This window comes from Podarcis cretensis, assembly GCF_951804945.1.
Source record: "Podarcis cretensis genome assembly, chromosome: 5".
NCBI classification, from domain to species: Eukaryota; Metazoa; Chordata; class Lepidosauria; order Squamata; family Lacertidae; genus Podarcis; species Podarcis cretensis.
In genome coordinates, this window is record NC_137174.1 from 46,944,668 (window position 1) to 46,957,824 (window position 13,157).

Consider the following 13,157-nt stretch of genomic DNA (forward strand, 5'->3'; position numbering starts at 1 on the left):
AACACTGTTATGTCATCTCATTACGACTGTGGCATCACAATACGGGCCTAGGATATCTTCATTTCTGGATCAAAACTAGGGGAAAGTGTCTGCAAAAAAATACTTTTCAGAGGGAAGTATGTTGTCATGAACTGGCAGGGGAGGAGGAAGACAATCCCAGCAAACGATGTAGCCGGGACTGGGACACACTGGGGCAAGCTGGAGATTGGGGAAGGAGGAGTTGATGTAGGAAGTACTCATGGGATGATGGAGGGCTTGGGGTCAGTGCACAGGAACCAGAACAATAGGACCCATCACCAGAGCCAGAGGGGCCCCTGTCTCCATGAACACGGTGGGCTCTGAGGTGTAGGGAGCAGCGGGCAGGGCACTCCAGGAGGCTGAGGCAGGCAAGGTGTGTGATTCCTCAGCTGGAGTAGGCTCAGAACAGGTGAGGATCACAGGTCTCATGAAGCCCAGATGCTGCAATCAGCATGCAAAGTACAAAATGGCAGCAGAGCTGAGGTGCTGGGTCTACTCAACTGTCCATGTTGATGGAACTCAGCTTGGATGCACCAGGATATCTGCAGGACTTTGGGCACGTGGATTGACCCTGAACTGGGGACTTGATATACTGACTTGCTGCCAGGTGGACCAGGGGTTCAGGACAGTGTGGCATCTCCCAACTTAAATTCTAGACCCAGCAAGCATGTGCATCCAAGCAGCCAACCAAGCCTCCTTAGATGTCTGCCCCAGGAACTACAGTCTCATAGTCCTACTTGCCAGAGTACCTGTTTCAGAGCATGGGGCACTTCTTACAGAGAGAATTCAGTCCCTTCTAGCTCGGACCTTTGTTGGAACAAGTTCATCACACTGAAGTACCAGCTCTAGTCAAATTGGCTTCTGTTCCCAGCAACCTATTACATTGACCAATGACTGCTATCTGAGTGGCCCAAGACAGCCGATTTTCACAGGAATTTTGCCTTGTACTGTGGAGGCTCACCTGAGGCAACAGAAGATCACCTTCCTCTGGAAAATTTCTTCCTTTTGCACTGGAAAGGGCACCTTCTAAGAATCTGAGGTTGGGTGGTGGAGGTTGGGATCTTTCTTAGCCAAACAACTCTGATACTCTTCCGTCAGAGATTCGGCAAGCATCCTAAAATTTCCAGGCATCTCTTAGGCTGACAGGCCTCCTCAGTTGATTAAACTTTTAAAAGATGAGTCTGTCATTTTAATGAGTATTTTATGTTCTGTTGAACTGCATATTCTGTTGAACCTTAGCTTGATATCTTATATGTGCGTGGTCTATAAATGTTTGTGTAAATAAAATTAGAAAATACACTAGGAGGGTTAGGCCTCCAGGGCAGTTTGGTTTAGGAGTACTTTAGGTAGCAGAAGCCATGCAATTATTAGCATTCTCAGGTCAGAAACTGTACAGCTACATTTCATTTCTATTTAGAGAACACATTTATTTCCACCATAAACAATAATATACATAGGCATAAAGTTAACGCTTCAGTACAGATGTGCCTTTATGTAGAACTCTACCCAAAGGGAAGCATGGCGGCCAATACACACAACACAATGAAACCATGTCAAAAGGAGTCAACGATCAAAAGCTTTAATAAATAGCTGTGGGCTAATCATAGGGGCACACAAGGTAACGGGTAGGTCTGTTCACAAGCACAACTCTATACATAGAGGTAGATCTTCCCTATGAGGGAGGGGAGAGTGATCTTGTGCTTGAGTCAGGCATCTGGTTGGTTGCTGTGAGAACAGGAGGCTGGACTAGGTGGGTCATTGGCCTGATTCAACAGGCTCTTCTTTTATGTTCTTAATGTCTACTCAGAAGCAAGTCCTATTGGATTTAATGAGACTTACTCCCAGGTAGGTAGGTATAGGAATGCAACCTAAGAAGCCTAGTGACCAGAAACTGTGTCATTGCTTAATCTGGATTTGCAGTTTCTACCCTAGGGATCATCCTAGATAAAGCTGTACTCCCTTTGCCCATCATGTTTTCGTAATATCCATCCAATGCCACAAGGCCATTTTAAGGACTTGATTTTCCAACAGTCGGCTGTGAAATATGCAGAATGGTACCAAAGCTACTCAACTAACTCTATAAAATCAGGCTTTAGGTATATTTTCAAATCGTTTTGTTTATTTCTTCTCCACTAAACCATTCATCACAAAGAGTTCCTGTTAGGAGAGTTCCTTGAGAAAGAGTTCCTGGAGGAGGATTGCTAAGCTCTATTGTTCCATAAGCAAATTTCCTGACATTGCTGGTCACACAGAGGCTCTTCACCATTGTCAGATCGTAAAGCTTCACGTATATCATTACAAGGCTGCTGTTGGCAGCTATGTTTTGCTTGTTTGTGGGATTAACTGCCAAATAAAGCCCAGTTCATGAGAAATGTTCACATGCTGAATTAACAACAAGTGAGGAGGGGGGGGGGAATGATGGTGTACATAATGTTGGTGAAAAATTGGGCTTATCAGCCCAGCCCAGTTTACACATTGATTCAGCTCATGGGTTTTTCTTATGGACAGAACTAACTCTAACTAGATTATCTATTTTCAGTACAATGCCATTTGCCGGTCTCCCCAAACCTGCTCTTGCATTATCCCAACATAGAATCATATTAAAACCAACAATATGGTTGAAACACATCTGGTTAAAACAATAGCATTGAAATACTCAATGACTGAAAATACATAGGATTGAGACCGAACTGTTTCAGGGTTTATGTCTGCTTTTCTGTGCCCTCCGCTCCAATCAACATCTTTAACTGCCGCTGATTTTTTTTTGAAATGTAATGTCCTATGGTCGTAGGAGTGCTCATTTGGGTTTCCTGATATCAATCCTTCAAATACAGTATTGTAGCTCTGGTTGAATAGCTTCCTTTCCATCTTCCGTTCCTGTTCAAATTCTGTTCCGGGTTAAAAAAAGAAGTGCCACAAGAGAGCAGAAAGAAGTAAAGAGAAGTAGCAGGAGGAGGGAATATGTCTTGTGCCCAGGCCTTTGGCATTGCAATTATTTGAATAGCAGCAGTGGACACTCACTCCGGGTGCCCGTGAACCTTCCCTCCGCGCTCGCTCACAGAATGACCTATACGAACACGACTTCATAATGCCACCTAGAATAGATTCAGAGACAAATCCAGAACATATTACACCATCCATGCTTAACTGCTTCTTTATCTTATTAGCTTGAATCAGAACATCTAGGCTCACATCTTCAAACTGCTTATCCTAGGTGAAAGCACTGCCATTTTAAGGAACATTAAGGAACATTTTAAGGAATGTTACATTGATTTGGCTTTATAGAATGCATTTTATTTTATTTGTCAGTCGAGAAGTATAGCTACAAATTTACATGCCTATTAGAAGCATCAAGACTTCCCTTTATTTAGTTGCCATCCAGAAAAATTATTGTGGATGTTAGAAAAACATAGACTGATGTTCTAATCCCAAGTTTCTGCTTGTTCCTATTCTAGGCTTGAAGCCTAAATAGTTCATTATTAATCTTTGCTTCATTGCTGCCTTTTATCTCATAGAAATATTGATAAAGGGTGACAATGACAAAATGCTAGTTCACCTGCTTTAGTTTCATCTCCAGAAGAGGAAAGAGAGAACTTTAAGGAGCTTAAGAGAAAGCAACCTTGGTTGTATTCTTGGTATTGTTTATACTGCTTGCTAATATGATATGATGAACATGTGATGGAAACGTTCTTCAGGCTTCAGAGAAGATAGATCAGATAGAGAACTCAAACCTTGCCTAAAGTCAAGTGTCTTGTCTGTGGAAACTCATTGTTTAGGAAATGCTGACATGTAAGTAGGAAACTGAACTTTAAGAGTAAATTCAAGAGACAATAAATGAATGTTCCGAAAGTCCAAAAGGTTGGTATAATCAGGAAAGAAACACGAAAATAAACCGAATACTTATCTTAATTTGTCATAATCTGAAACAAAGTAACTCAGTTGTTGAAGTGTTTATCAAGGACCTTTTAAAGAAAGATATTACTAGCCAAGTTCACGAGTTTAAAGGTATATTAGACAGAAACTACAGTTTTAAGTTCCCCCATCTGAACTTCCCTGACTTTGGGTGTGGAGAGCTCCTACAGGGGCCTCCTCTTCTCCATTGGAACAGCTGAGAGGGACATCATTTGGGCAAGATGCTCATTGAAAGGCTAGCTCCAGTTCCTTAGGAAGCTTCTGAAATGTGCTTGTGATTATTTCAACTATTACTGAGACTTTTGGAAATATTCTATGCTTTCAGACTATATCTTGGTATCTTATCAATATTGATAGATATCTCCAAATTAATTAGTTAACATCAAAGTAACTTGATATATTAATCTTCAGGTAAATTAGTTAACATCTCAAGTAACATCAGGTAAATTAGTTAACATCTCAAGTAACTTGCTATATTATTATCTGTGCAATACCTACTAAAACCCACAGGAAATACAGACCTTCAACTATAGCACATTTATCTTTCGTCTCCTTATAGTAGAAAATCTAGTTATACTTCTGATGGCATAAAAGTTACTCAGTTACCGGTAATTGAGAGTACAGTATTTAACAAGATAAGGAAAAAGAACAGAATACAGACAACATTCCCATAAATTTAAATTATCTGGATTAAACGGCCCTTCAAAATTAAGGATTTTAAATGCTGTATTTATGGATATTTGAAAGTTCAGTACAAAAGTGGACCGAAATGTAATTTATCAATAATGTTAAAGATAAAATGCAAATGGATTCTGCTTACTCTGTGTTATGGCCTTCCCCCCCCCCCCTTTCTGGCTGGCAAAATTCTCAGAAGTTTCCATTGCTTGAAATTAACCAGAAATAGTTTTGATTATGACCATTATACAACCACTTACTTGACTGTCCTCTTATGATTGCGCAGGCATCAGAATTCCCTGGACATTGCTCAGTACCTTGTCTGTTACATTCTTCATCATTTGTACCTACACACGTATAGCATTGCAGTGCTTCGCCTGTCATCAATTAAAAACAGATGAAGGCCTTATATGCAAAGAACTATGGAAAATCAGCTCTGATCTCAGCTTCAAATAAAAAGGGCAAGTTGACTTATATTTCACACAAACATTGCCAAAGAATAATGGAGAATCTAGTAAGAAGTCATTGTATTGGGTTTTAATTTGTGTGAAGAGGCAGATCAATTCACAAACATCTTGGGCTTGTTTCTATTTACCCCACACTTAACAGAGTTAATACATTTGAGAAGTGTGATGTCTACTTTGCCTCCTAATAAAAGTGAGATATTGCAAGAAACTTAGAAACAGTAGCATGCAACTTTTACTATTCACGTTATAATGCCAACCAGGAAAAGAAGAGAAATTACGAATTCCAAATCCTGTAAATTTCAGTTTCAGCAAGGTACTGTACTACTTTCCCTTGCTCGTGTCTGCAAATCTGAATGATGATTTAAAAACTAGATATTCAGCATCTAAAGAGACACATTTTCAACATGAATGGTTTCCAAGCTTCACTCAGAGGAGGGGGTTGTTTATCTGTTGTAGCAGATCAGCAACAGGAACAACCCTGTGAAAATTTAATGCTGATATTTATTTATTTTTCATTTATTAAATTTGTAAACTGTACTTCATCTGAAGATCTCAGAGCTGTTCACAGCATAAAATATGCAATAAAAACTTAAACAAGAACAAAACAAAGCAATAACCGCCTGCTCCCACAAGCACATTTAAAAGGATATAGGATGTTAATCAGTCATATGCATTTGGGAGATAACTTAAGCAACCTAACTAAAAATTGATTCATTCCCAAAGATGTTCTAGCAGGCACCAATTAAATATACATCAAAGAGCTGGCCATTACTGTAACTATTGCATCAGAAAGCTATGCAAAAAGTATTCCCTAGTATTAGCAAACCCCCATTCATGGAAGCAATTAGTGCTTTTTTCTGGGGGTACTCAAGAATATGCAGTACCAGCACCCTTTTTCTAGTTGAAAAGCATTGGTGAAAAGTGGTGCACTTACTGTAACATCTACCGGCACCTTTCTTTTCTAGAAGAAAAGCACTGGAACCAACAAAATAATGCATCTGAGATGAAGAAATGCTAAATGTGCCAGGTACCATAAAGCAGAGAGAACAAATAGAGCAAAATGACTTACTTTGGATGGTGAAAAGCAAACTGAGGAGGACCAAGCTGGCAAATGGCTTCATCATGGAGAGCCAAGAAATGTATCATTAGACAAAGCAAACTGTTTGTCATTAAAGCTCTAATGCTTATTCAGCATAGTTAATCCTCTATAGAGGATGATGTCGAGGATAAAGAGGTGTGCAGAATGCTGCTTATCTAGTTCTTCCCAGTTGTCCTTCAAACCAGATGTAATTCTTCTTTACAACTTTCTCAGGAAATAAATTTTAATCATCATCTAGAAGAAAATGTTTTATCTGCCACAACATCAAATAAGTCTATAATTATATTTAATTAGAAGCAAACCTCATGAACGTAAACTATTTGATATCTGTTTTCCGATTACTCAGGGATGGATTGGTGGAGATTTGTCTTTCAGATTAAACTGGAAGTGGGGAAGACTTTTTCAGATTGAGGGCTGAATTATTCTGTGGGGCCAGACCCACACACAATCCCACTCACTTAACATACACATGGCTGCTTGTATCCAATGAAGTCATCCCTGCCTGCACACTGGGACTTTCTCTCCCTGCAAACCACACCCTACCCCAAATGTGCTTTGAGGGTTCTCCCAACCCTCTGGTGAAGATGCAGGAGCCAGTGACAGGATAATTTCACTGGCTAGAAGAAGAAAAAGAAGAAGAGTTTGGATTTGATATCCCGCTTTATCACTACCTGAAGGAATCTCAAAGCGGCTAATATTCTCCTTTCCCTTCCTCCCCCACAACACACTCTCTGTGATGTGAGTAGGGCTGAGAGACTTCAGAGAAGTGTGACTAGCCCAAGGTCACCCAGCAGCTGCATGTGGAGGAGCGGAGACGCGAACCCGGTTCCCCAGATTACGAATCTACCGCTCTTAACCACTACAACACCCAAGCTCTCGTTCTCCCACCGCTGTATCCTTTCCCACAGAGGATAGAAGTGACCTTACAACAAAGGTAGCTTCACTTGTGAATCAAAGTGGTGATGATATCAAAGATACACAGGTGGTAATTCTAGGAAGTTTCAAGTTACCTGTGAAAATGCCACTGCAGAAGTCTTAAAGGCAAGATAAGCAAGATCAATGAACAGTGCTGGTCACCAGATCAATGGTTAAACCCCTAAATATATTTACTACTTAGCCTCTGGGGATTAGTGCTGCTTCTTTTGGAAGAAAAGAAAAAAATGAGTCTCATCTCTTGAATATATAGAGGACTTGGATGCCATGCTGTGTGTTAAACATGTGGGTACCCCTCCATCAGGGATCTAGAATTCCATTTAAAGCACACACACAAGTAGTGGAATGAAGACACACCTATTACCAAGTTGGAAATGAAACTTCGTTGATAATAACGACTTGATGGGACAATCCCCTTCGTTTTTTAAGTTTTATTTTTATTTTACAAATCAGCAAATGCAGATAAAATGTACATTCCTTAAGGCAAGAGTCCCCATGCAAGTAATACACATTTATATTAAATCAAAAAAAAAAAAAAAGACATCCAACATGGGAACTCATGTACAAAGGGAAAAGGCTAGGATGAGCAACTGCAATTTATTAAAGAATCTGTCAAATCTCCCTGATACAGGAACTTTTTGAGATCAACTTGCTATGAATTATTCTACAGAAAAAATTGCAAACAATAGCAAGGAATCTGATAGTCTTCTTAGTACTGCATACAATCAAATCAATCATTATTAAGAAAGAAAAATACAGTAGTGCATACAAAAAAGTGAAAATAGATCCTGTTCACATCAATGTGTGGACATCAGTGTGCCAATGGTCATATTGCACTCAAGGTTGAAATCCAGGATTTTGGTTAAAAGTTAGCTTTTCCCCATTTTGGCAATCAGTTCATCGCAAATCTTCGTCAATTCTTCTATTTCTTTATTCTGAAAAAAGAAAACATAACAAAACAAGGAAACATTTGTTAGTGAAAAAGCTGTATTTACATTTCGAGTAGTCACTGCACCAGTGGAGAAGTTGATGATGGGAGCATAGTCTCAGCATGGAAAGAAGGGCACCATGCATTTGTCATGATGTCAATATGCGACCTTTCCAACAGTGAAACAGTAGCAGCTGCTGCTGTATCAATGCCTCCAAAGGGACTTTAGGCCAGGAGTGGGCAAAAGGTAGATCTCTGGAAGATCTGCAGAAGATTGCTGCAAGATTTCTGACTCCCAATTGTTTAGCAACAGCAAAATGGCACTTTTTATAAGGTTGCCAAAATGAAGAAAGTGAACCAGGAGTGGACTTTTGTGGGAAAGGACTGTGAGCTCCAGTTTTGGTCTTGTAAACAAATGTCTAGGGTCAGAATGTGTTCAAAGCACATTTAATTCTAACTATGTTTCTTTGGGTTTAGCTCTGTTTGGTGGATCTTGGGCTTCTTGTCAAAAAAACCAAATTAAGTCCAACTAGCGTCAATTTGGCTCATCCATGCTTTTGGTATGTTTTTATGACAGGATCTTTACTTAAAGGTGCAAGTCTGTTCAAGGTGTCAAGCTCAAAATGCAGCCTGCAGCTTTATCAGTTTTTGTACCTGCAAAGGGAGAACTCTACAGTTTTAAAGCCAGTGATTAATTTTATGCAGCCCTGTCTCTAAATAACGGGATCTATGCAGAGCCCATTTGGATTTTTAAAAAGGATTTAAAAATAGCTGCCTTTCATACTATATCTATATACCATATGTGCAATCCAATTGTTATGGTCACCATGTGCAGTTCATGTAATAGGCATATCACTTACAATAGGAAAGCAGAATTTTTCCAGATATTTTAACTTGACATTCAAAGGTGACTTCTTGTATTATGTGATGCCAGCCTACACGGTACATATGACCCATAAGAGATTCCATGGACAATGGTGATAAACTTTGATCCGGTGAACTGTGAGCTCCAGCTAGGTCTCTGTGTTCAATACATCATCCTATAATTCACAATGGTCAAATCCCGGCTCCAGTTAGAATACTCAAGCTGGACAACAAACACATTAACTACTGGATCATGAAGTGTGACATCAGAAAGAGTTACTCAGTCGGAATTCTCCTGTTCTTAATTTGCTTGGGCAAGTAAGTACCACATCTGACTCTGGATGCACAGATACAAAACACAATACACCCTCTAGCAACAGCTTTATAAGACAATTCACAGGGAGTTTACCTTTTGTTCCAGTGTTCTTTCCAATGCATCCACCTTCAGCTGCTCTTTACGGAGACTGGCTTGGTAAGCTGCCTGTTCTTGTTGAGCCTTGCCACGGACTTGTGCAATTTCAGCATTGGCTCTGTGAAAACACAGCTCATTAAGAATGCAGGCCATGGAGGGTTTGCCTTGCTTTTTGTATACACTCTCAACATTGACACACGGAGGCACACTAGTGGGTCCATGTGCCTGCTTGCCCTTGGAAAAGTCACACTTGAGAGCTACTTAAACATGACAACATTTCACGCACAATGTTTATAATGGAGGGAGCTGGAATTTGCATCGTTGTGACTCATAACACACAATCATGAGTCAATCTGAAATTTATAATAAAACAGGGCTGTGGTTATGCAGTGATCATACTACGCAAATACAAAACTTGCCACTGAATGCAGAACTGAGTTTGCACAATTTGAAAAAAGGGATTTTTTTGACTGTGAAAATGGTCCTTCTAATCATGGAGACAATGTCTAGTGAAACCTTAGAAGCTGAAGATGGAACAGAAGGCAGAGCAGGAATCACAGGGATTCAGCAATATATATGGACCTCCTCCACTCATGACTTTCAGAATAAATAATACAAAAGAGGCAAATATATGAAAATTAGCTGAGGCTAGAGCAGGGAAGGGGAACCTGTTCAGGCCAGATTCTTATCTCCTCTACCCTTCGTGAGTCAACTGTGACAGATGAGCAAGGTTGCCAATCAGTTGACATCATAATGACATCAGGTGATGATGGTCGGAACTTCAAACCACCATGCAGGGCTTGCAAAGAGCTGCTGATCAGCAGGCTTGAAGTCATTGCCTACCAGCTGTTGGGTGGTGGCTTCAAGTCCTGCTTTCTGCCACAGGTGGCTGTGTGATCCAGTTCCCCACAGGGAACTCAGCAGCACAATCAATCTAGCTGCATCTGCACCTGCCCCACACCCGGCAGCACATACGATGGTTTTGGGGGGTGGGGAAGAGGCCTTGTGGATCAATTTGGGATCAATGTCAGGCCAAAACTGGCCTGCGGGTTGGATATTCCCACCACCGGGTTAGAGAATTAGACAGAAGCTTTTGGCTGACAGACCAGAGCTCCTCTCATCCACTACCAAAATACCTGTCCAGCTTTTCCTCTGCATGAATTTTGAGGGCTTGGTATCGCTGCTCTTCTTTTTTTACTCGTGATAAGTACTCTTGCGCACATTTCTTTAATACTTCTTCATTCTTAAGTGAAAAGAAAAAGGAGAGTTAATAGGAGGGCAAGAATTATTTTACTGGATTTTTGTGATCAAACTTCATGGCTTCGAATGGCAAGTCCCTTTCCCCTCACCCTCAAGTGCACCTCCAGTCATTTCCATGGAGGAATTGTGATTTGCACACAAAACAGGGTTGAAAATCAGGATGTCAATTAAAAGGAACACAGAAGCCACTGGGTGCAACAGACCTCTCTATCTGTACATCTTAGTTGCTTGTGGACCTCCAGGCTGAGGCACAAGTCTACAAGTATTTATTCACTGTGACTTACCTTCCTAAATCCTTCCAGAACCTCTTTCATTTTTTCATATCTTCTAAAGAGATCTGCTAGTGATTTTTCCACAGAGTTCAGATCTGATAATGCTTGCTCTTTTTCTATAATCAGCTGCTGGACTGTGTGGTGGGACATGGATTTTTCTCTCTGTTCATCCTCTGTGGGAGACAATTACAGAAGGAGCACAAGTAAGAATAATGAAAACTTTTTAATTGGTATTATCCACTGTGCTTCATAGGGAATATTAAACATTAGCATGAGATACTGCAAGAGCATGATAGAGGGGACATAAACTGGGCTCCTTTGGGAGGGAAGACTGGACAGGAATTTAATAAAATAAACTTGCATTGGAAATTTCATCTAACCAGAAGGTTGTTTGTTTTTAAATTTTATTTTGTTTTCTGATGCAAGAACTAAATTGACCTCATTTCTCCTCATGATACATTCTAAACAAGCCTTTCCCAATCAGGTGTCCTCAAACTGTTTTGCACTATAACTCCCATTAGCCCCAGTCAATGACCAGGGATTATGGGAGTTGTAATCAAAAATATGTGGTGGGCACCTGGTTGGGGAAGCAGGTTTTAAACAAAGTAAAGAAGTGCAGTTTGGCTTTTCTCCTTTGGAACAGAAGCAGGCACTAAACACAACAGAAATGTTTCTGCCTGGGAATTGCCTTCCGTTCTCTAAGAAACTTGCTTATTCCAATGCAGTGCAGTTATTAATTCAGCAATACTGATTAGGCTTCCTGTTGATAGAAAATGAGCTCAACTTACATCAACCTGAGGCAGCAAACTTAGAATCATTACGTTTGTGGAAGTGCTAAACACAGCAAACAACACACAGATCTTCACTTTTAAAAGTGGTTGCTCCAAACAAAATAACAACCCCCACCCCAAACAACACTATGCACAAGGTTGTTTCCACCTGCCACACCACACCCCCTTGTCCTAGAAGTCTTCATGACGGGACTGTTACTATTAACTATTGACTTCTTAGTGTTATATAGCATATTTTTTTTACCATGGTCACCATATGATCGTACTTAGGCTGTTTATTTTCTGCAAACGCTTTTGAGCACAAATGTATCCGTGGAAAAAGTGGTAAGTAAAACCCTCTATGACTATGATTGCCAAAAATGGAATATACTTCCTGCATCTCAGAATGTGGAGATTTGCACTCTCTTTTCCTACACTTCTGGGGAGACATCGAAAGTGGGAACTCGGACACCAGCACTAACTGCAATGAAATGAATTTGTTGTCGCTGCAACTAAAGCTTGTACATCTCACTGATGGATATTCCAGCTGGCTAGAACCCAAAGAGGAGAAACATGTGCATTAAAGAAGGTTATATGAAATTGGTCATGGGTGGAAGAAACAGTTTCTGTATATAATTTTATGTACCGTTGCCACTGTACACACGCTGAAAATGCTGAAACACAGTCTGCTGGTAATGACATATTTGTCGTTATACCCTGTTTCGGAGGTTAAAATGAAGCCTGCTATCAGAAATCTGCCAATCCTTTCAAAGGACATTGGCCATCATTGCCTGGTATTTCTAAGCAGATACGGCAAATACACAGAAAAAGAAAGAAAAGGAAAAAAGAAATGCCATATGCAGGTGCCAAAGTTGGTGAAAGCATTACTTACCAGGCTTGCCTTTGTTTTGGAATTGCAAGCAAAGAACAAGAAGCAACAAAAATGGAAGCAAAATAGGAAAAAAAATCAGGGAATTTAATCAAGAAAGCAGAAAAAACTTAAATGCAACAATCTGTAACGCAAAGAGGGCAATATCCCCTTATTTCAATGTTGAAGAGGTAAATAGCATAATAATCTTGAATGAATGAATGTAGTTTCAATTGTCAATTGAAGCAATGAGAAGCCAACATGTGAATGAATGGTTCAACAAGGGAGCTGTGGGGGGTCTGTAAACATGAAAGCATAAGAAATGGGGAGGGCTATATATGGAATTGATACTGGCAAAATGTTCAGTGCAAGGGGCCATTTGAAAAAAAACTTGCATAATCTGTGGGTGAAGTGTTTGCTTTCAGATTTGGTGATATTTTACTTTGCAGACTCTCCTGCCAGCCTGTACTTGGCCTGTAGAATGCATGGTGCCCACAATATTGCAAACACAAAAAACAATGCAACACAAAAATTAATTTTGGAATGCAGATGAACATGCAATAGGCGCTGAAGCAGAGGCACATTGAAGCGATTTAACAAAGGAGATTATATGAAGACAGACAAGATCTGAAAGGTACACACCAAAGGATACTGAGGATATAAGCTCCTGCCTCACAGC

General features: G+C 40.2%; 1 protein-coding gene across 13 annotated transcripts in view; it reads right to left on the bottom strand.

The window, feature by feature from the left end:
- Nucleotides 1-7,520: 7,520 nt before the first annotated feature.
- The window catches only part of TACC2 (transforming acidic coiled-coil containing protein 2), a 166,486-nt gene continuing 160,849 nt past the window's right edge, over nucleotides 7,521-13,157 (bottom strand). For all 13 annotated transcript variants that reach the window (XM_079976612.1, XM_079976607.1, XM_079976613.1 and 10 more), the window contains 4 exons: nucleotides 10,853-11,013; nucleotides 10,445-10,551; nucleotides 9,306-9,426; nucleotides 7,521-8,039 (listed from right to left, as the gene is read on the bottom strand). In XM_079976612.1, the coding sequence (XP_079832738.1) occupies nucleotides 7,974-8,039; nucleotides 9,306-9,426; nucleotides 10,445-10,551; nucleotides 10,853-11,013 (455 nt within the window). In that variant the 3' untranslated portion in view covers nucleotides 7,521-7,973. The remainder of the gene's footprint in view (nucleotides 8,040-9,305; nucleotides 9,427-10,444; nucleotides 10,552-10,852; nucleotides 11,014-13,157) is intronic.